At 38.1% G+C, this 24,043-nt stretch overlaps 2 protein-coding genes across 13 annotated transcripts in view; one reads left to right on the forward strand and one right to left on the reverse strand.

The window, feature by feature from the left end:
* On the forward strand, positions 1-21,613 carry PREPL (prolyl endopeptidase like). Of its 12 annotated transcripts, none has more exons than XM_064446084.1 (16): positions 1-227; positions 938-1,180; positions 3,793-3,990; positions 4,513-4,579; positions 5,240-5,446; positions 7,527-7,650; positions 9,952-10,168; positions 10,725-10,910; positions 12,374-12,577; positions 13,325-13,500; positions 14,960-15,176; positions 15,388-15,537; positions 16,499-16,625; positions 17,705-17,787; positions 18,669-18,783; positions 21,141-21,613. In XM_064446084.1, the coding sequence occupies exons 2-15, from the start codon at positions 962-964 to the stop codon at positions 18,747-18,749; spliced, it is 2,256 nt and encodes a 751-aa protein (XP_064302154.1). In that variant the 5' UTR covers positions 1-227; positions 938-961; the 3' UTR covers positions 18,750-18,783; positions 21,141-21,613. The 12 variants fall into 12 exon arrangements, with proteins under 12 accessions (XP_064302154.1, XP_064302159.1, XP_064302153.1 ...); XM_064446089.1 differs by having other exon boundaries at positions 129-227; positions 1,072-1,180; XM_064446083.1 differs by lacking the exon at positions 1-227 and adding an exon at positions 236-415.
* SLC3A1 (solute carrier family 3 member 1) overlaps positions 20,291-24,043 on the reverse strand; it is a 17,093-nt gene continuing 13,340 nt past the window's right edge. Inside the window, exons 9-10 of the mRNA XM_064446091.1 lie at positions 21,748-21,864; positions 20,291-20,880 (exon numbers count right to left, since the gene is read on the reverse strand). Coding sequence (XP_064302161.1) covers positions 20,440-20,880; positions 21,748-21,864 — 558 coding nt within the window. The 3' untranslated portion in view covers positions 20,291-20,439. The remainder of the gene's footprint in view (positions 20,881-21,747; positions 21,865-24,043) is intronic.

Below are 24,043 nucleotides of genomic sequence, written 5' to 3' on the forward strand. Positions count from 1 at the left end.
TGAGGGGAGAGGCTGTCGAGGAGGCGCGCGGCTCTTCGGGCGCACCGCCGGGGCGGGAGCGCGCCTCAGAACGGGTCGCCTGTGGTTTCCGCGCCCGGGGCAGAAACTGCATGAAACGGGAGTGAGTTGAGGAAGCTGTGCCAGCCTACCGCGTCTGTGCGCCCGGGCGCTGACATCAGCGGTGCTCGCCCGCCGCGGCCGGCTGAAGCGCCCTGCCGCCATCTCGGGTACGGGCAGTTTCGCGAGAGAGCTGGGAGCCGCTCCTGCTCACCTGCCATCTTACCCCGGTCAGCCCCGCCGGAGGGCAGCGGGTCCGGGCCCGGCCGCGGCCCCGGCCGCAGCCCCAGCTGCCACGGCGAGTTCCCCCGGGCGGGCAGCGGGCGCTGCCCGGCCTTGGCGCGGCCTTTCCGCGGCGGTGAGGGGCAGGGCTGGCGGGGAGCGGGGCCGGGGCCGCTTGGCTGGCCCTCGCCCGGGCGGGACCGGGGAAAGGGGCCGCGGGCCGTAAAACACCGGGGCCTTTCCCCGCGCAGAGCTGCCGACCCGTCGGTTTTCCTGCGATGGGGGATCGGCCCTTACTGCCAGGTTACCCTCTTGAGATAAAGTGGTTTTGTTGTTATATGATCCTTACGGGGGGCGGGGGGGAACTTCCCAAAACCGTCCCAGTTTTTGGTTCTTCGACACTGAAAAATGCACTTTCCTTTGTCTTCATTGATAGTTTTCCTAGAGTTAAACTTTCAACTGCCAGGAGCTACGTTTTGGAGTAACATAACAGGTTAATATGCAAGCTAAGCTGTGTGTACCAGTTGTTAAACAGCTTAAGTTTTACTGGTTTTTCACATTTGATTTACCTGATGAATCGGTCTCATTTCTTTGAAAGTTTTACCTTCAGTTTATGTTATGTCTATTTCACATATGTGGTGTAATTTGGGATTTTCAGCAATTTCAGGTTGACTATCAAGAAATGAAGGTTAGGATGTCACGTGTTGGACTACGAAATCTTCTTCAAGGGCTGAGCTTCAGTGTCAGATACTACTTTAAGCATAACCATCTTGAAACAATATGTCTTTATAGTAAAGTAAAACAAAAAAAATGCCACATCCTGGACTGCTCAGGAAGTACATGCACACATAGGACTGTGCCACCTGGAAGCATCCTGCCATGGAGATCCTTTTCCTGCAAGGTATGCTGTTTAAGTACAGACTTAATGTCAGCAACCACCTTGGCACGTTTGTTAAGGAAGCAACCCATATTTTTCCTAAAGGGTTTGAAGCGGGAGGGTAAATACTAGGATTTCAGTTATGTTCAAAGACATAAATTGATGTTCAACTTTACTGTTTTGATGTAAAGCTGTGTTTTGGTTGATCTTCGTGCTGTAGCAATTTTTTAAAAATTGGTATATTCCAGAAAGATTCAGATAAAGTGTCAGGAGAAACCTGCAGGGAGACATCAGCTAGTGTAGAGGCAGTGTCCAAACTGATGGTGGTTAAGTAACCACCGTGAGCTGAATCAACAAAACTTGACCTTTTCCGTGCTGACCAGTAAGTCATGGTTTGCACCATATTAAATACTAAAATATTCTATTGACTTTTCATAATTGTATTCACATGTGATAAACTATAAGGGGTACTTGGATTTATTTCTGTAAGTAAATATTCTGTAAATCTGTGGCAATGTGTCTTGCACAGAGACAGAAAATGGTCTGAAATAATTTTAGATCTGCTGTTCTGTGTATCCAATACTGAGTTTGCTAAAGGTATTATAAAAGCTTACTGCAGTATGACAGCCTGTAAACTGATTTATATGCATAATACATAAATGCTATTTAAAAAGACTGGTATATTATTTTATCTTAAGCATGTTTTCAGATGGATGCGTGGTTATTCTAAAATTTTGACAGTGTTTCTTCAAAAGGTGCCCCAAAGATCATCTTCTTGTAACTTTCTTATTTCTAATCATAATTCAAACAATCCCTAAGTCTGTGTCTGAAATGTAAACAAATGTTTCAAGAACATATGAAGCCTTGATGGATGAGAATGTGTGGTTCTGTTTATTCATTGGCAGTTCACTAACACAGAAAAGCTGGTCTATTACACTGGTTCCAGGATACAAACAAGTGGGTTTCACCTGAAAGGAAGCTGTGCCTGTTCACTTTGGAGCAAATGCTTGCAAAATGGTTGTCATCAAGATCCTCTGCCATCCTCAAAATCTTTCTACATGACTTGTTTTTCCCCAGGTGGGGAGGTGTGCAGCAACTCTAATATATACCTACACTGTGGCCACCAGCGCTGTATAATATTTCCAAATACATACAGTGGGAACTGTTGAAAACAAAAAATTAATAAAGTGTGGAAGTTGCCAAAATAAATTGTGGATGCTAAAATTTTACATAGGCACAGGGTAGATGATACATGTACACCAAAGAGACTTTTTAAAATATCCAGAAACCATATTCAGCTCGGGAATTTCCTGAGTTACCATTGTTGAACTCTGGGGAATATAATCTGTGCTTGTCCCGTTCTTATGCTTCCCTAAATAGCCATTCGTGGCCATCGTGGGGTTTTTGTTCGCTGGCTTCTGGTTTGGGGAATGTTGTGTTCTTACAGCAATTTTTGCAGTGACTGAGGTACAATTAACACATCCTGCAATTTCTTTACCTCGACCAATTACATGGTTGCTCCAGAGCTTCTCTAATGGCTTTCATGGTTTCTTTGACTTGTGCTTCTGACTTGATCTTCTAAGCTAGAGGTACTGTTGGCCTGAACCAGTAATGAATGCTAACATGCTCTCATGAATCATGTGGTTTACTCTCCTAAGGAGTTTGGGAACTGGAGCAGATAGTTTCTCCTCCTCTCAAAGTCTACTCATAACATTCACATTTTAGATAGCATGCATTTACGAAGACAAAACAGGAGCAAGCCATCAGTTCTTGATGTGAAGTGAGGATGGGGTAAAAAGTATATCCTGCTTAGGCACATTCACATAACATATTGGATGTTATAAAATGCTAGTTTATGTGATCTGTGCAGTGTTATGTACTGTAATATGTGTTGTTAAGCTTGTTATTTGATCAAACAAGATTTTACAGCAAGCAAAAGAAGTAGCATTGTGCTAGCAATTTTAACACATTAATATTTTTACAAGAGAAGACAGCTTTGTTGGCAGTGAGGTAGCAGTAGTCTGCTCATGGATCGTGGAAAACCAGATCCTTAAGCTTATTCTTTATTAAATTGTTGCAGAACCCATATCAGTTCACTGCTTCACTTCATTCTGCACCTTATGAACATGTATACTAACACCTTTGAGGAGACAGAGCAAGAATCTGAACAAACTGTGAGGACTCCTAGGTACAGGGACAGAGGTGTGGGTGGCATCGGTGATAGGAAAGGAAATGAGAAATTATACTCTTAAGACAGGAAAATTATGATAAAACAGTGCTGAAGAAGGAAAATTAACAGGATTCCATAAAAATAAACCAAAAACTAGTTCTACAAAAAGAACAAACATTTTTATAAAATCAATTATGAGCATACATTAATAATACCCTAAATTTTGAAGAGAAGACCTCAATAGATGTGTCAAGTAAAGCACACTTGACAATGCCTCCCTAAAAGATGAGGAAGAATTGAAAAGGAAAACTTATTCCAACTGTGTTTTTTTCTTTTTATGGCACATACTATTGTAATAATGCAAAGTTGGTTTTGGGTCTGTAGCTCAGGAAATATCATTAATACCTCAATATATTCATGCTGGAGAACAGCGTACCGGCTTGTAGCCATTGTTGTCTTTCCTTAGCAGGAAGGAACAAAAATCCCTTCCAAAAGGAAGGAAAATACATCCATAACAACACCAGAGCTTTTGTACAAGAATCTTCTGAAATCAGAACAGGAAAACTGGAATGACATTTCAGCAAGATATAATGCTATGACAGAAAGAATCAAGGAGAAATTAGAAGAATTGCACAAGTATACATTCAATTCAGGAAGCCCAAGGGTAAGTGGCAAAAACTACAAACTCTTCTCATCATTGAGTACAAATAAGAGGCAGTGAAGCCATTCCTGATATAAAATTGTGTTTTACTGATTATTTTATGTTGGTAGTTCTGAGTTTTGAATATTTTAATACTTGTGAATACTAACAGTTATCTGTTTAGAACAGCTTATACCTGTTAGGATAGTGTATTTACGTTAATGTTTCCATAGGCAAAAGCAAGTAAAGATAAAATAATCATCTGACTTTTTGATAAAGAATACAAGACGTTGTAAGTTACAAGAGCAATCTGAGGTGATCTGAGCCTTTTGTTAAATTTAGAGCAGGTATAGGTGGTTAAGTACCCTAACTTTAAAAGAACCTTTCTGATCCATGCAATTCCTTCTTTATTATCAAATGTATGTGCTATATTCTGTCATTTGTGTATGTTACAATTGTGTTGTACAGAACAATGAATATAGGGATTCTAAGGAAATAGTCTAACTATATGTTGGACTTGAAACATGTTTGTTTTGTATTGAACAGATGAGGTTTGGAGAGAATGTGTACTTTGAAGATAATGGCTGCATTTTTCTTTCAAAAGCAGATGATGGTAAGGGATTTGTCTTCCTCACATGGTATGATTGTTAAAAATGTTGTGCATGTATCAGTGTACTTTTCTTATATTAAAGCCTAATTGCTTTGTTTCTTAAAATGACTGAACTTAAAATACTTTTATAGAATTATTTAATGATTAGTAATTCTGGAATCCTGAATCTGAGAAGATGAGGTAGAGAGTTAGTGAATAGTATGTATTGATACTATGGCAAGGTTCTGGAGAGGAAAAAGATAAGTCACTTCTTCTCAGAGCCCTAACTTAACATTTTAAAAAAAGGAAAAGCACATTCATCCTTTTTTATTTCTGTGGAGGTGAAAAAAAATACTAATTGTATTTAGTAAAAACAATTGTGCTTTAGGTATCTGAACTTTAAAATTCAATACATTTACTAGAAGCCAAGATCTATACTTTTTAAACATTTTAAATAATAGCTATAAGACTTTTTTTTTCTCCTGGAACTGTAAATTTTTTGTTTATTTTTACAAACTGCATTTGCAAATATCTTACAAGACAAGCATTAGGTATTAATAAGTTCCAGTAGTATGCTTGTGAATATTGCAGGCATACTTCTTAAATACAGGTATTGACACCCACCATTCATTTTGACAGTGCCCTAATTACAGGATTTTTTTTTTTTGCTATCTTCTTGTATAGTAGATGAAGGAAATGTTGACATTTTATTCAGTACTGAAGATCTTGGCTTTTCTGATGCCTTTATTCAACGGATCAGAATTTCACCAGATCAGAGATACATGGCTATCAGCTTAAAAAGTGAAAATTCTGAAGAGGCAACCTGCGTTATTATGAAACTTGGTCATTTTCCTGTCATGGAAAAAGTAATTCCAAATGTATTTAGTTTTGGTAAGTTGGTTATAAATATCCTGTGGATCACACCAGCTTTCAGCGCAACATTTTTGTTAGTCTACAAATAATATTAAAATATTTAATTAAAAAAAAAAAAGCAATTGTTTAGATTTAATCCTTATAGCTGTTGAATTGTTTCTTATTTAAGATTCCTTCCACACTGCACAATTACAAGTTATCTGATGTGGATAAAAGTGGCTGCTTTCATGATACAAGTTTTCCTTCATTGTAAAAGCAAGCTCTTATACATGTTTGAGGAGTCATGCGTATCATTCTTCTTATTTAATTCAGTAAGCTTCTTTACAAATGTACTGACAGAACTGTTTGGAATATAAAGATCTTTCTGAGAAATGTTCTAGTTATTAAAGCTTTACAGCTACTACTGAAGTCACTGATATCTGTAGGCACTTGGCTTTGCTGCAGGGTGTGCAAGTGCTACCTACTATTAAGTATTGGCTGGAATTTCAGCCGGACTCTAAGATGTGGGTCACAATTCAGAGCCCACAGAAGTCAGTCAGACTTTGAGTCAGTTCTTTCAGAATACATTAGAGAGCTTTATCTCGCTGTTAAAATAAGCAGAGGTAAACTGAAATGAATGGGAAATCTGTCTTTTTTATAGTATGTTAAAGAATATAGCAGAGAGTGCTATAGTGTGTACACATCTTGTATTTTGGATTACAGTGTTAGATGTCATCAAGTACATACAGTGCATTAAGCAATTTATCTGGGCAGGGCAAGAATTTAAAATGCTAGATAAACTTTCCTAGTTACAGAAATGAACAGTAGCAAGAGTTTAATGTTGTGTTTGCACAATTGAAGTTTATAATGCCTGTTGAAAACCAGGCCTGAAAATTTGCCAGTGACATTTTTCACTGTACTTGATTAGAACATGTATCTAGGTTTGTCTGGAAGAATCAGTACATTTAAGAAACCCAATCCCTGTTGCCTCCATAGGTGTGCCAGATTATGGCACATAATAAGAGTACAAAAAATGGCTGTCAGAATGGTAGAGATTGCCACCATTTTGTAAACTTACTCAGGTGTAAGTGAGGTACTGAGGTATCATGAAGTACAGAGTTACCTCAGTCATGACCCAGAGAATTAAGTCTTACAACCATTTGCAAAGCATATGCTTGTATTGCATGATATGCAATAGCAGGCAGACACGTGAAAGTTATTGAGAACTTATATCTGTGGGTTTTTTAAATGCTAGGCTATAGAAGAACTTAGATTTCCATCCTAAAGGCTTGTCTTCATAGTGAACCCTCAGCTACCTGTTTGCTTTGAAGCCATAGTGCTGTTCTGATAGCAAATTGTTTGCATTACTTGAGTGTGGTACTTCCTTGGATTTTGTACTGAAAATGAGTATTTATTTGTAAAACAGCATACAGTAAATTTTTAAAGCATATGTACTAAACATCGGTCTGGTGGCTGTAGGAGAAGCAGAGATAGCATTAATTTGGCTGGATCAGTCAGATTACTAATGTTCAGAATAGCAAGGTTCCTGTATTTATACGTGTCTAATGTTGGTACACACATGTACAAGCATAGAAAACTGGGGAATTTTTATCTCAGCAGTACCCATGGGGCGCATCTGTCATCACTTTTCCTTAAATGGTTTGCATGCAGTCACTTGCAGTGGTGCAGAGCTCACAGCCTCGTTATTATCTTGCTGACTCCATGTAAACTTCTGTTTTCTCTGCTCAGTTTTAAACAGCCACACATCATCTATTTTCCTGTTACCTGCAGAATCTCCACAGGGTCAAGACCTTCTTGTTCCTGGGCCCTGGAACATTGTCCTCTGCCTTTTTTATTTGTTTGTTGGGTCGGTTTAGTTTGATTTGCTTTAGTTTTTCTAATATATTACAAGGTTCTTGTTCTGTGGGATTCAGAGAAAACATGGAAGGATCTTCCTGTGGCTTACCCCAGCCTCTGGGATGTGGAAATGCTGTCCTCAGTTCCATACCACCTGCAAGCCATCTCTTTCAGCATTGGGTCCAGTGTTCATGGAGCTCTGTTTTCTCTCAGTAATAGTATATACTGTTCCAAATTTGATATGTATTTGTCTTTTTTCCAGAATGGGCTACGAATGATGTTCTGTATTACACAAGTCAGAAGAACCTTAAATGCCAGAATGTGTTTATGACCACTTTCACTAATCAGAAATATACTAAGTTAGTTTATACAGAACAAGATGCAAGGTAATACTTACCTAAAATATAACAACTCCTTTACATATGCTAGAGTATTTTATATGTAAGATATAACTGGTTTGGAAAACAAATTCTTCCATATCATATTCCAAATGGTAGAAGGCATTTTTAAGTTGTGTTCTGCTGTCAGTAGTGCCTTACGTATTCTGAGAATGTGCTCTGATGTGATCAACAGAGATTTAACTTTCTTCTCCTACCTCACAAGTTCAGCTGAGTTTATAAATGTCAAGGTCAGTCTCAGGTCAGGGTGTCCTTTAATGAATGTGTGACAGTTTCATACAGGGTAAATCAGATTGTGGATTTCATTTTGTTTTCTCTGCTATTGATGTCTGATACATCTTTTAAAAAACACAGAAGTTCAGGCTAATCCTTGCTCTGGGTAAGAGATGAGCAAAATCATTACAGGATTCCCAGAGGTAGAACTATTGTTGACTGAATACCCTCTCAATAACCTTTCTTTAAGCAGTGGTTTAGGAAGACAAGAAGGCTCTTGCTAAATTGAGTGCAGAACTCAGTTTTCAGCCATGTAGCATGTAGTAGATTTATACAGCATTCCATATGTTTGTGATTATTCTTAATTCAAGTTACATATTCAGTAAAGAAATTTCAATTATACTTTTCATTAAAAAAAAAAAAAAACCACAAAAAAAATCTGCAGTAGAGCTGGAATAAATAAGATCCTTTTGTTCCAGCTGCATTTGATGCATACTATGGGAAAATCAAGTTGCACTGACCTGACACTTCCCCACAGGGAAACTGTTGGCATAATTCTGAAGGTCATAGTCATTACAGTAAATCTACTAGAAACTTACTCTAAAGGTTCATGTGCTATTGCAGCTCATAACTGAACTCACTTGTTCATCGGAGATGGCAAGACATTCTTTTGTATTGTCATTGAGCAGTTCCATTCTACATCTCACCGGCTCCTTTAGGTGCAATCAATTTAAAAAAAAAAAAAAGCTGAAGATTTCTTGACTTCCTTAAAAAAAAAAGCTACAAAGACAAAAAAAAACTGTGATAGCAAGGTCAGAGTCCTTAGGGAGAAGTGTAACCTGCATTTCAGCTTGACTGTCTTAGATGTAAGGTCAGCAGAGCTGAACTGTTGGAATCTCTACTGTGCAGTGTCGCGCTCTTGCCAAATTCATGTGCATTAGAGAGGCAGGAGGCTGATTCCTTACAGACTTTGGATCCCCTGCTGTGCCTGTCCTCCTACAGATGTCAAGAAGGTGCAATTAGAAAAAACAATAGTACCAAAACAATTGGAGTTCTTCCACCTGCAAATAATTAAGGGCACTGAAAATGCTATCTAAAGCATCCTTTCCTTCACCAGTCAAATAGTTTGAAGTCTAGGGGGATCATTATTGCAGTTATGTATCTGATCTGTATAATGCAGATTACGGTAGTCAGCCCTGCAATTTCTTGATGAAATCTTCTGGATCTTTGTGTTAGACAGTTTTGCTTTTAGAGACATGCAGTTGTAAAGATTCAAAATGGCAAAGAAACTGCTCTGTCCCGACTCCTGACATTCCAGTTGATTAGGATAAGTCATAGAAATTTGATTCAGAATTTCAGCTTGAACTTGTCTAATATTAGCATCCAGCCACTGGTTATCATTCTATTTTCTGTTTCTAGGTTTTAGAAGCATTTAAAACTAGTAGATAGTTCCTGGTTTCTTAGATGGTTCCAAAACCAGTTCCTTCTTTCCAGCTTTATCACTCCAGCACAGTCCGTCTTGTCTCGTACAGGCCTCTCTACTTTCTTTAAAAAACAGTCTTTTTTGTCTTACTTGCTTCAGACAAAGTTAGGTCAGTAAGACTTAGGCTTTTGATCAATTTATCTTTATAATAGCTCCTATTTTTCTTTTGTTACTGCTGATCCCACATGATGTCCTTTATTAGTTTCAATTATTTAATTTTATTATTTTTTTTAAAACAGGTTTACAAGCTCAATAAAATGTTCTAGGTTTTGCCAGAATTTTAAACATCAATGTTTAAACATCAATGAACTTCCAGTCTTTCTCAGTGATACAAAAGCCTGGATTCAGTTGAGCAACAACTGAACTGCTTTCCATGCAGATTTCAGGTGCCACAAGATTGTGGATAAATGCAGCAGTTGGTTTGGGAGCCAAGTAGTCTGGAATTTCTGCAGCTTACTTACAGGCATGCCTTTTCCTACCTTGCAGATAGAAGCCCATGATTCTGAAATAACCCATGTATTTTGAAAATACTAATCAAGTTTAAGCTTTTTTTTGGTGTTTTGTTTGTTGCTTTTTAAAATCATTTCTTACAGATTCTTTGTGGACATATATTGCACAAAAGACAGGCGTTTTCTCACTATCAACAGCAACAGCAAAACAACCTCGGAAGTCTGGCTGGTTGACTGTAGACATCCTTTTAAGTTACCTGCTCTTGTACAAGCACGAACAAAAGGGGTCATTTACCACATTGAGCACAGAAATGATGAGTTATATATTCTTACTACATATGGAGAACCTGCAGAATATAAGGTAATTTTAATTGATAGTAAGATTCATAGGATTCACTAAGATACCTGTTATAGATCATATAGAAAGAGTAAGGCTGGCTTTTAATTCTGTTCTTCACAGCTTACTGAAATAATGTAAGAGAATTAGACAGAGCGCTGCATAGATTGAAAGGATGATAGCAGTACATGGAATCTCACCTGTAGCATGCCAATTTGATTATAACTCCTTTGGCAACATGAAGAAATTAGTATGCTTTAACAGTCATTTCCCCTATGTTAAAATTTAAGTTAGTCATCTCGGTCTATATAACCAAACCACTTACAGTTCTGCAGGCCACACTGAAAGCACTTACTGCATTAAAATCTTCTGTAGATTAATCTATGAGAATTGACCTTACTTTTCCAAATGTTACTGAATTGTTCTTCCATTTTTCCAAGTAAATGGAGTTTAAAAACCTCAATCTTTAGTCAGGCAAAACCCCCAATGCAAACCAATAATTTTTTGCCATACGTCTGTACATCTCATTTGTCCCTCTTACTACATCTTAGTAATGCGAGGTTGTTTTTTGGTTTTGTAGTTGATGAAGGCACCAGTAGCTTCCAGTGGTGTGGAGAACTGGCAGTTAGTTTATGCCCTGGAGGAGAAAACCAAGATAGTAGACTTGGAGATGTTCAGTGATCACTGTATTATGTTCCTGAAGAATGCTGGTCATCTTTACTTAACTGTGATTTCTTTTGTTTCACATTCAGTTCAGTCAATAAAGGTATGTTTTAGCTCGGCTTAAGCAGCATAATATTTTTCCAGCACTATTTCTCTTTTTTTAACATAACATTATAATGAAAGCAAAGATAAATTCCAAGAATAGAAGTAGTTTGGAAACAATTAAGACCGCCAAGTTTGTCATTATGGCTAATTCTATTACCTGTGGCTGTTCTTCAGGATTTCGTGTGGTGGCTTATTGTAGCACTTATAAAGTTAGAGAGCAGCTATCCTCCGAGTTAGTTCTTTCTTCAACTTTTTACCATCAAGCTCTCCACAATACGGCTGATTTCTAACATAAAATAGGACTTGATTCCCTAAACACTCTACCTAGTTTTACTGGGCCTTTTTTTGGTTACACTCATCAATGTAAGCAAGGAAATAAGCCAGTCCCTCCCACAGTAGAAAGATTAGAACATTCAGAAGACAAATATGGACACTGTCCCGTAATAAATGGGAATAGTTGAGACTGCAGGCAATTTGTGCAAAGTACTTCTTCCTTCCTCTAGTTGTTGCTAAATACTTGTGGATTAAAAACAAAATTACTCAGTTCAAAACCATGATTTCTGGAGACCATTCAGACGAAGTATTTGATTGATTTGTTTGCCTGAAAAATACAATCTGAACTACCTGCAAATTTATTGCAACAAGCTACCAATGCTGCATTCTATAAAACTGCTACAGAAAAAGGTTTTCAACAAAGTATGCTGTATGGTCTCTGAAACCTTAATTTTTAAAAATTGTTGTAGTTTGTTTATTCAGAAAAGATCTGTAGTTACTCTGGAGAACTTGGACTTTTGCTGCCATTTCAGAAGTCTCTAGCAACCTAACCCAAGTAAGCAGTGGCCTGGCATAGTGTTTGACTATGTCCCTACTGTTCCTGAAGAATGAATCTTGATTTCTTTTATTCTTAGCAGAGTTAAAAATCTTAAATATAATAGCAGTAAGTGTCTGAGGGTGAATGTGCCAGGAAAAGGTTTTGTTCTTCACAATGGCTGGCACTAGGAACAAAGTTAAGAGGCAGGGGTTTTCAGTGGCTTAGCATTACTGAGCTAACTCACAGCAAAAGCATAACTACTGACATGGACTTGGCTGTATAACATGGTGAAGTAGGACTGGAAATCAGAGGGGAAATAGGATCTAAAAAATAAAAACAATGCAGAATAATTTCAAAGAATGTTTTAACTTAAAAAAAAATCTGCACTAATGCCCATTTTAAACTGAATTTGGATTTAACTTTTTTATTTCATTGTTCAACTTGATCCAGTGGCCTTAGGGGAAAAGTTTGGCAGTGTCTTTCATTTTTTTGACCGTTTCATTGCTGAATTTAAAAGAAATACCGATTGTGCTACACACAAACTGAAGATAATTAGCTTGATATTAAAAATCTTTTCCTCTGAAGGACACGCTAGGTAAAATTTGCAGAAGCAGCGTAAGGATCTCACTTGAAATGCTGTGTTTTCTCAGCTACCTACATGGGCCTGTGAATTTGAATTGGAATCTCATCCTGAACATACCACCAGCACTTGCTATTTTCAGCTCACCTCCCCAGTACACCCCCCTAAGCGTTTTGCATATTCATTTAAAGAAAATAATCTCATTGAACAAGCTGTGCAAGAGGTACCAATTATTACGAAATGTCACACTACACGTTTACTAGCTAAAAGCAAGGTAAGATTTTTCAGTCCTTTTCCCATTCCCTTTATTCTTCCCTTTCTCCCCACCCATTTAAAGAAAATGCATTTGGCAGGGAATAGAGATTAAAAAATGTAAAGAGCAGTTGGCGCTATAGTTACTAAACAGTGGGTGTTTTCTTCAGTGCTATAGAGAAGAACAAAAAAGAGTCATGATAAGATTTTTTTTTTTCCATTAACCTGGGTATGCTAGAGGAGATTACAGTACATGATGAGTCAAAAATCTTAGTATAGTATAACTTAGAATTCCTACTTCATGTATGGTATCATACTCTCCATGATAAATGAAAAAGGAGCCAGCTGTTGAGAAGAACACCTCATAACCAGCTGCACAGTATAGATCAAGAAAGGAAAGTTTTAACAGCCTGAGTTTAAAAAATTGGAGATGTTAATAAAGAGTTTGTGCTGCAGTAAGTGGTAAACTATTTTGTTAATAATAGGTATTCTTGCTGTTAAAGGGGGAAGGAAGACTTGGGTGCTTTGGTAGTTTAAAAACTCCTCAGGTGTTGCACTTAAATGAATTTTATACTCTGCGTCCGTAAGCCTGCACAGCAGAGGTTCAGTCTCTTGCTTTATTTTTCAAGAGTGCTTTGTACATTCTAAGTGAAAAAAATTACTGTAATCAGAAAAACACGTTTTAAAATAAATAATTGAAGTTTTCATTGCCATGTGTCATTGAGATTTCTGAAATGTCCTTTATTGTAAAATACTCCTTCATTTCCAGGACGAAACTTTGGTGCCAATTACAGTTTTTCATAATATGAATTCTAAAGAGCTACACAGGAAACCACTTCTAGTTCATGTATATGGAGCTTATGGCATAGATTTGAACATGAGCTTTAAAGAAGAGAAGCTGATGTTAATTGAAGAGGGCTGGATATTAGCATATTGCCATGTTAGGTAAGTCAAATATAAAATGGAACTAAGATTTTAATCTGTGGGATATAGAGATATTTTTTGATATGCAACTGAACAGGTACAGAAATATTTTTTTCATATACTTATACCTAATTCTTCATGCTTTTCACTTCCATCTCGTTTTAGGTCTTTTTTTAAAGTAGTTCTTAACAAAAAGATAAATTTACCTCAGAAAAAAATAAATTATACTTTCAAGACCATATCTTGTATTTAGATTTCTTAAATCAACACGATGGTTCTAGCTTTTGAAGTCTCATTACTTCTTGTCTCATCTTTGCTCAAGAAAAATTTTGATAACAAGTTCAAATTGCCATGACATGCTACCTCCCTCTCTTTCCAAGAGCATTGTATACTAACGTTCAGTCTGCATCTTCTGAAAGCCACTTGCCTTGTACAGCAACAACTAAGCATTTAACCTATGCCTCTTGTTCCTTTATAGGCTAAATCCTCTGCCTCCAGTTTAGCTATAAAGCTACTGGTTTTATAAAACCACTAGGTAGAACATGCTTCACATTTTCATTGAGATAGTAATTCAGTAGATAAAGAAAATAACAAAAGAATCCCTTCAGGGACAGGAAGGAAGGGGGAGAACAAGCAATTGTTTGAAATACCAGTTCCAAAACAAATTCAGCATATGAATATATTCAGGTTGATATATTCAGTGGCAAGCATTGTTCTGTTCCTTCCTCCTGTCCCAGTGAGTGTCCTAAGATGCAAGTCAGTCCTAGATGAAGATGAATTCTTCATCCAGAGATGATGAATTGTGGCAGACTAATCAGTTAATTCGTTTTAAACTTGAAACCTGAATAAGGAAACTTCAGGTGGCTTAGAACCAAAAGTGTAGTTGTGTAGAAAAGAACATAAATTTTAAAATTCAGTATTACAAAATACAACATTTCAAGTAGCATTTGAAATTCACAAACTAGGAAAAAAAGACAACTTTCTAATGCTGCCAGAATTTAAGCTACGCAGAGAGAAATCCCGAGAGTCTCAGTGTGGAGCTGAGAAATGCTGTTTTACTGTTTTTAATAAATGCTAGTGTTGGTGATATAAGTTTTGAAAATTTTTTAGTTATTTTAATAGTTTCCTTTATAAAAAGATAATATTAGTGTCTGATTTTGTATTGCCTACAATGACAGTGTCATCTCCTAAAGTGGTGCTTTTCCTGTGAGTTCCAGGACACAAGCACACAAGGGCACAGAGTGCCCTTATGCAGTTGGGATTTTCACTAATCATCATGCACAGATATTTTTTTTTGCTTGCACGTTGTGTATTTCAGATGTAAAGGAGGGTAAAAGCAAGAATAGCGGAAAGAAGAGTTAATTGGGAAGGCAAACTACAGTCTTGCAATTCCATGGCTGCTCCTGTCCTTTCATTATCTGAAGCTTTGCCATGTAATGGTTTCCAAAGAGATTTCAACTTGAATTACTTTAAATTTCAGGGGTGGAGGAGAGCTAGGCCTTAGCTGGCACAAAGATGGATGTCAGTATAATAAACTCAAAGGTCTCCATGACCTTAAGGCTTGCATCATGCTGCTGCACGAACTAGGATTTTCTCAGCCAAAATACACAGCGCTAGTAGCTGCCAGTGCTGGAGGAGCTCTTGCAGGAGCCCTGTGCAACACTGATCCAGAACTTATCAGAGCCATGGTTTTACAGGTGAGGTGCTGCAGACCTTTTATGGATTATGATGTTGAACTGTATCTTCTGTTTCATTCTACCAGTTTCAGAATTGGAAACATTCCAATTCAGAATTCACTTTCCTCATTTGTTGGAAAAAACCTTGACCTAGGCATTTGAGGTCCTGTGTGCTATTTGCTAACTTTGGGTTTGTTTTTTTTTTTCTTTTTTGTTTATAATAACTTCTAAGGCTCCTTTTGTAGATGTTCTAAACACAATGATGCAAACTCATCTTCCACTGACAATTGAAGAACAGGAAGAATGGGGAAATCCATTAGCAGATGAAACATGTATGGAGTATATCAAAAGCTATTGTCCATACCAGAATATTAAGACACAGGTAAAACTATGCTTTCTGTGTGGAATACTACAGTAATAAAGTATAGCAGTTCATAAGAAAACAAAAAGTGGATAACTGGAAATTAAAAAAAAGTCTGTTTTACCTTTTCAGTGCTTTAAATCCCAGTATTTTAGAATTGTCTTAGCTGCTGCTTTGTGTTAAAATGAATCATCAATACAAATATAAACTATTTCAGTAATAATCTTAGCAATATTTGGAGTCATAAGTGACTACTGAAATTAACCAAACAACTTCCCCTAAATAATCAATAGATTTCAGAAACTGTTTTTGTTATAGGACTGGCAGGAAGTAATAGTTTATTCTGTCGTATAACAAGCCTCAACATGTAAAATACTTTCTCATTTTGTGAGGGGTTTCTGTTGTTCTACTGGGTTTTGCAGAGTTTGTCACAGGAAGGAAGTATTTTCCACTATTCAATACCTTTTCAAGGGCAAACAATGAAATGGAAGAGGAGCTATAGCTTTGACATTGTCATCTCAGAGAAATCTTCCTTTATTTGAAGTAATGTGTTACCTGTGTTGCATGGCTTCATTAAGTATATATATGTATGTATATAAAAACAACTACTTCTTATGCATAGAAAGATTGTAAAAGTAAACCTCAACTACCGTTCTAAGGTGAACCGTTCCATGATCATGACTCCCCTTTTCTTGTAATCATCAGCAAGCAGACACGTATCAAACCTTTACCACTGTGGAGAGGATGTTTTTGATTGTTTTTTGCAAGTAGATGAATGTGAAGTAATTTTTCAGACCAGACTACTTTGTGCAGTTGGAGTGATGGAAGTGCTTTTTTTAAGAGCAGGTAGTTACATAATAGATGTGGTTTTAGGTAAGCTCTAACAAGCAGTACAGTAAGATAAATAGAGAAGAATTTGTTACACACTTTATGAGAAAAATCAGTTGTCATGTATTTAACTGGTTTTGTATTTTACTCTCAGTATTATCCTTCAGTTTTTATCACGGCATATGAAAATGATCAACGGATACCACTAACCGGAGTTCTACGATATGTTCAGAAACTTAGAAAGGCTGCACTAGATCACGCCAAGAGAACAAGTAAGAAAGGTAAGAATAAGAATATTACAGATACATGCAGCCAACTAAACCAGAGTATTAGTAGTCACGTAATTAAACATAAATATTGACTTCTCCTTAAATGTATTCATTTGTACAACATGATCCAGTATATAAAGCTCTGAAGTGATTTCCGTTATCTGCAAAGATGAGATGTGCTGTCATGCTGACAAATAGATAAATCTTAGCTCCTAAAATGCACTCTCCAGAGCCTTACGAGGGAGCAGATATCTCTGTTGTAAACCTCCCTGAAAATAGCTAAACACATATGTGTTAAATATTAATAGTGACAAACCACAACAGGCTCAGGAAAACACCAAGAATAAAAAAAAAAAAGACTGGGAGAATACGAGTTGGGCACATTCTTTCCTGGGCCTCAAAACATATGGCAACTGTTGGGCACGGCTAGGTGAACCCATACTGTCTAGTCCAGCTAGTGATACGGTCAGACCACAGTCCTCAACAATACATGGATAAAAATCTTTATTCATGCTGCTCCATAAAACACTACTTTTCCCAGTTTGCTAAAACTGCAGGTGCTAGTCCAAGTTAGAATGACAACCTTGCCAAGTCATAGATGCTTTTATACCTGAAACTTAACACTAGCTTTGGGACTGTTTCCAGCAAAAGGTACATTCAAGCCGTATTATTTTCTAGTACCATCTAATCTGGGGAGAGGTTTTTACCATCAGTACCAAAACAGATCTTGAATTAGCTCTTTTAAATTTCAGTATGCCCATCTCTGCTAGCAGCACAACTGCAATAGTTGAGAAAGGATAGCCGATGCTGCAATTGCTGTTGCAGTCTGCTCAGAAAGAAAAAGCACATCTTTCCAGAAAGACACAGAGAGAACAAACACGCTAAATATATAAATATTTTTCAAATACGTAGTTAATAGAAATACAAATAGTTCATCCAGCAAGCCCCTCCGGTACTTTTTTTCCTTGAGGCACAGCAGAAATTCTGTCAGAACAGAAGACAGAATTATCCATCCCTAAACAACTCACATCCCCGCTTACCTTTTTCCTCATTCATTCAATGTCAAGTGATTGCTAGCTTCATTGTTCCAGGAAATTGGATCCCTAATATCATCTTAGACATCCAGGCAAATGGCAGTCATTGTGATTCATCTTGGGAGAATTCACTGAATGAGGTATGTTCCTTTTATTGCACACATCCCTAACATGTTGGAGGGAGGTGTCCCCTCAATTGATACTTCAACCATAGTAGTTCATTCAGTCATCGAACATATCTTTGAAGTATTAAAAGAAAAAAAAACCCACCCTTCTGGAATTAAGATTGCTCTTGCAACATTTCATACATTTTGCAAGAGCAACTGCTGGTTTTATGTATATATACACACACACAAAATTGTATATATTGATACATATTTTTATATATATATACACATATAAAGAGCCAGTGACAGAGTCAGATCATTGAACCTCATTGTGCTTTAAGCCTCAAAGTAGTGTTAAACTCCCACTGTAATGTGCTGAGAGATTTGAATGAAAGGTTCCAAGTTGCACAAAAGATTGTTCCAGCAGGAAAAGTCTTGCACTGTAGAGTATTAAGTGCTTAAAATTGTCATACTGGCTATTTACTTCTATCTTCCCCATGAGTAAAACGTATATGATGGGTTTGATCTTTGTATTTTGAAATGCATGATCTGTACTATCAAAGGACGCCACTACAATTAGGTTTCAACATTTTACACTTTGTACAAGCGTGCATGCTAAAAGCAACAGACTCCCAAGACCTGCCACATTGTTACTGATGTCTCAGACTAATAAAAATTTGTATCCAGCTGTGATACTGTTAATTTTAACAAATCCTAACAAATGTTGTTTGGTTGCTGTGGCAGTTATTGCCAAAATGAATTCTTTCAGGAAAAGCCTTGTTCTGTGTTAGGGCAAGGTATTGCTTAGCATTAGTATGGGAAAGACAGACAATTAGAATAGCTGTGCAAGAACATGAAGGCTTATAGGGCAAAGAATTGTTTTATTTTGTAATAAAATATTTTCATTATTTTAGGTTGCGAGACACCTTGCTTTTCTGAACAAAGAACTTGAGGAAGCATGCCATCTCCACCATCATACGAAATCTTGCAAATAGCTAATAAACACCTTGAAGACCTGAAGAACTTCAGGTCAGATTTTCATTTATATGAAAAGTGAACAGGTTCTCCAGAGGATCTCTCCTCTTGGATCACTGCTTTATGGGCATAAGCAGACAAGAAGTTAAAAGTTGGGAGCGGCATTGGCTTATAAACATACAAACTAAAAGCTGAATTTCTCCCCTGCCAGACAGTACAGCAGTAGCCACCTGTATTAATTGATTTGTTCAGTACAGTTCTGTTCACATAAGCAAGCAGTGCAGCACTATACAACTGGAGTTTAAACACAACAGTTGGTGCTTAAAGCCTAGCATGTGAAAGCATGCACTTTGTACAGGCAGCCTTTCCAGTCTAAGACCTCTCTTCCAAGACCACATTTTACACAAGGCAATAAAACTCACAAGAAGTATTTGATTTAAAAGTCTCACTAGGGTCTTTAAAACTAATCCACATACACAGGTGATGATGACGATTGCCCTTCATAGCTGCACAGCAGTGCTAATCTACTGATCATATGGTGGGATTGAACAAACTGCAAAGAAGAAACGGACTCTCAAGAACAGGAATTTTCGCAGAACTCTCATCTGAGTAGATTAAAAATCTTGTCGTTACCTTAACTAGCATAGTAACCTTAAAAAGGATGTGCCAAAGTCCCTCCAGAAGACAAGATGAATACCCCAGAGGAGATGCCGGAGTTCCTCCAGAGGGTAACACAGAAAGAACGCCCCACTAGAGCAGCCTGATCCATGGCTTAGGTGACCTCCGAGCAAGGCAAAAAACTGCTATGCATTGCTTGTTAAGATAGCTGCATGGTGCACACCTAGGAACAGCAACTGGTACAAGCAATTGGTGGAAAATACACTACGTGGCCATAAGGTCCTCAAACCAAAACATCGTTCCCCAGAGCATCCCCATGCCCAAAACAGACTGTACCAAGTCAAATGTTTAGCCTTCCTTTGTGTCACGTAAGCCACTGTAGGTGCCCCAAATGCAAATCAGCACATGTGAACAAGTGTGACATGCAGTAGAGCTGGTTCAGTTGCTTACTGTGAATTAACATGTGCACCCCTTACCTCAACCTTAGGGTAGAAAAAGAAATAAGAGAATGCAAAATGGCTTCTAACTCAGTGGGCGGGGGGGCAGAGGAGTGGTGTGTGAATCAACTGGAAATACAGTCCTGAGTGTAGATTTAGACATATTAGCGATATTTTGTAACGTTGAGGATAATCAGAGCTGTTAGAATTGAGAGAAGAGGTAAGCCATCACAACTTTAGTATTGCTTTTACCTATTGTAACAAATATAGGGCCATCCCTTTAGAATAAGTTTTAGATATTGACAGACATTTAAAAAGTTACTATGAACTGCCACAGGCTGTCAATTCCACAGGAGCTCTTAATGACTAGCTATGGTCAGGGGCAGCACCCAGAAAGCAACTGTTCTCTTTCCGTCACAAAAATACACACACGTAAAGTGGACAGTTTTTTAGGACAGGTTTACTTTTCACAGACCCTAAGGGAGAGTTTTCATCACCAATACAGATGTAAGACAATTAGGTATCTTTTATTTTTCAGGATGTTGGTTTTGTACACAAAGTTTTAAAAGCCAAAGAAAGCTGAAAATTTCCTGGAAACCAGCATTTTTCTAAATTAACCTGAAGACTTGCTAGCTTGCTTATTCTACTCCTGCACTTAACAGTTCACATAAAGTAAATTGAAGGCACTGGAGTAACAAGCTTTTTCTGCCACAAAACAATTTCCTTGAAAAGATTCCATAGTATGAACAGGCTGTGCTGTTTTATATTCAAGGACCAGGCCTTCTCCCATTTCTGTTTTAATTAGTTTGGTATTGACAGCTTTACCAGCATTGCTAAAATTAGTACTTAGCCTTATAATAGCTTCAGACGGAAGGCTAGGAACTACAGCTTTCAGGTCTATTGTCGATTCCTGCCCAAAATTGAGAACCATCATAAAGACTCTGTCTAACCCATCCAACTCCCTCACATACACAAAAATATTACTGTCATTCCAGATGTAGCACATCCACCCCCGATGAATGGGTAGCTCATCATTGCGAAGTGAAATTAGCTCTCTGTACAAATTCAGGGTTGAGTTGGACCAGGTCATCTGGATCTGCAACAGTCAGCATTATCAGGGTCATTTCTTCACACTGATTGTAAATATTACTTACCCCTCACACCCATGAGCCTGCTGAGAACACACCTATTAGAATTGCGTTTTGACAGTTACCTCTCTTCAAATTCGCCTACAAATTCCACCGAAAATCTGCTTTTTCCTCCTGCACTTCCTCGACATTTGTGGAGTGGCAGAGACAGAGGTTATTAGGCAGGAGAGAATTTCCCCAGCTCTGACACTGTTTCTTCCTCCCACAGGTTTCTTGTAGTACCATTTATTCAGGAGAAAGCTACAGCCATTCAAAGTTTGATACTGAACTTTTTCCACTGAGTTTATTCTACTGAAGTCACAGGGTTTGTTTTCTGCTTTATTTTTCCTGTCTTTGATTTATTTTTTTTCTGTATTCAATTCTGGTCAGCACTGTAGATCAGCAAAACCTGTGATTCACTAACCAACTGACTTGAAAAAAAATTTATTTGCTTATGTTAAAGATGGTCCATGTTAAGTTCTTTTTACAAGGCCAGTGCTTTCTATAGTAATAGAAGTGAAAAAGAGACCAGATGACCAGATTTCAATTTAATGTTAATATCCTTTTAGTAATTGTAAAGGGCCAAATTGCCACATCTACATTTTAATTGCAGTTGCCCTGCTTAAATGAATGTAGATGAAGTAGACTTGCTGCTCATGCAAGAATTTCCTATTCTAATAAAGTTTGTTAGGATTCACTGCCTTTTTATTTTCCTCCCTTGAGTTTGTTCTTACTAGCTACACTACCAATTCCCACTAAGTAAAGAAGTCAGAGCGAAATAGATATATTAAAATATTTTCAAACCATTAGAGTTAGTCACACATACAGATACCTACTTCAACATTTACACTTTGATAGTCAGAGTTAACAGGTAACCAGCTACTGTTGCCTTCAGTAAAACCAGCATTAACTTTGCCATCCCACTGCATGGGGGATTTCTCTGGAAAGGTTGCCTAGAAAAAAAAGTGGTGTCAGAGCCATTACCAAGGAGTTACTTGTTTTGATTAGCATGTTAGAAAGTTATCCCTTAAATAGCAGGTTCTTATATCTTCCAAACAATCACCATTTCAGTATTGCTTTCTTTGGATTAAGTTAAAATTTAATTAGGAGGATTTAATCCTGCTCCAAATTTAAAGAGAAAATAAAAAGCGAGAGAGTTCCTGAAATGGCAGAGAACAGTGGGTCTCGTGGATACAGCATCACTGGGCAAAATGCGGAATTCCCAAATGACTCTGCTAGAGTTGTCTCCCCTTGTGACAGATAGCTGTCATTAGTAAACTTTCATCCAACCAGGATATTCTGATAAACATCCAGACTTGCAGTGAGTGAGTATATGAGGTAAGGAGTCTTTAAGAAAACATGCTGTTACAACAACTGGCAAATGCTATTCAGTGTCTGTTCTTTTGAGGCCATCACACTTTCCACCTTGGAACATTTCAAGCTCATATTTGCAAGAGGTACAATTTGGACAGGATTAATTGTGTTAGACAGAATTATTTCCAAGAGCAAAAACTATTGAATACCAGCTTTTAGCTGATTAAAGTGTCGATGTAAAAACTCTGCAGTTCTCATTTTGAAGGATTCTGAAAAAATCTAAAAAAGCTTCCTCATGGCTGTTGAAGAGCTTGCCAAAAGATCTGACACTTAAGTTTAATGATACAAGTGGGCATAAAATATTTTGCACATACTTTGTTTGTTTTCCACTAAAACTGTTTTTCATAGAAAGGCTACTTTTCAATACAATCTGTCAGAATAGCCGCTCAACAAAAGAAATTGTCACTTTGCTTTGTTACATTATAAAAAAAAGGGTTTCTCCTTTTAGCATGTTCTGAAAAGCAGGGGGGGGAAAATCCAAAATTTTCAATGCTGGTAACACTCCCTTTCATCCATACCTCTTTGAGCTTCTCCTGAAGTGTTTCAAACACTGGGGCTAAAAACTATACCCTGAGCAAACACTCTCCATCTTTCCAAGACACCCATTGATCGGGGATTCTTCCTCTCCAGACTGAAGAGTTGTTTTGTGTTGTTACAAAGCTGTGAGCCACAGGGTAGCCACTAAAAGAGTAAAGCCTGAGGAGCTGTGCTGGTTTTGGCTGGGACAGAGTTAATTTTCTTCACAGTACCTAGTATGGGGCTGCGTTTGGATTTGTGCTGGAAACAGTGTTGATAACACAGGGATGTGTTTGTTACTGCTGAGCAGCGCTTACACAGAGTCAAGGCCTTCTCTGCTCCTCACCCTACCCCACCAGTGAGTAGGCTGGGGGTACACAAGAAGCTGGGAGGGGACACGGCTGGGACAGCTGACCCCAACTGACCAAAGGGATATCCCACACCATATGTCATCATGCTCAGCATATAAAGCTGGGGGAAAGAGGAGGAAGGGGAGGGACATTCAGAGTTACGGGGTTTGTCTTCCCAAGTAACCGTTACGCGTGATGGAGCCCTGCTTTCCTGGAGATGGCTGAACACCTGCCTACCCATGGGAAGCAGTGAATTAATTTCTTGGTTTGCTTTGCTTGCATGTGCAGCTTTTGCTTTACCGATGAGACTGTCTTTATGTCAGCCATGAGTTTTCTGTATTTTACTCTTCTGATTCTCTCCCCCATCCCACCGGGGGACAGTGAGCAAGCAGGAAGGTGGGGGATGCTCACTTGCCAGCTAGGGTTAAACTACAACAGGAGCCAAGGGCAAGCCACTTTCCTGAAGAGTATCATTCTGTCAGCAGGAATCAGCAGCAGGAAAAACATGCAGGAGGTATTTTGACTTAGGTGTTTCTCAGAGAAAATGAGATTTCCTTTTAAATCAGTGAATCATTTCCCCACATCTGAATGAAACAAACCTGGTGATCATCCTGTGCTTCCTCAAGTACCTCTTTTGCTTTGGTACAAAACTAGCCAGCACTGTTGGTAACATCATGGGAGGCTGTCTTGTTCCCTAGCAGAGGCTTTCCACAGTGAAAACAGCATCTGCCATAGGACCATGTTCTCGTTGTACTCAAAAGTGATCAGAAGAGGCAGAGCTGAGCTGTTCCTTTTGGGCATGACCTTTTCCAGTCAGGCCCATACATCTTGGATAATGAGACACAACGCAAGTCAGGTATGATCATAGAAGGGACAAGAAATTACAGGGGCT

Source organism: Phalacrocorax carbo, chromosome 3, assembly GCF_963921805.1.
Source record: "Phalacrocorax carbo chromosome 3, bPhaCar2.1, whole genome shotgun sequence".
In the NCBI taxonomy this organism is placed as follows: Eukaryota; Metazoa; Chordata; class Aves; order Suliformes; family Phalacrocoracidae; genus Phalacrocorax; species Phalacrocorax carbo.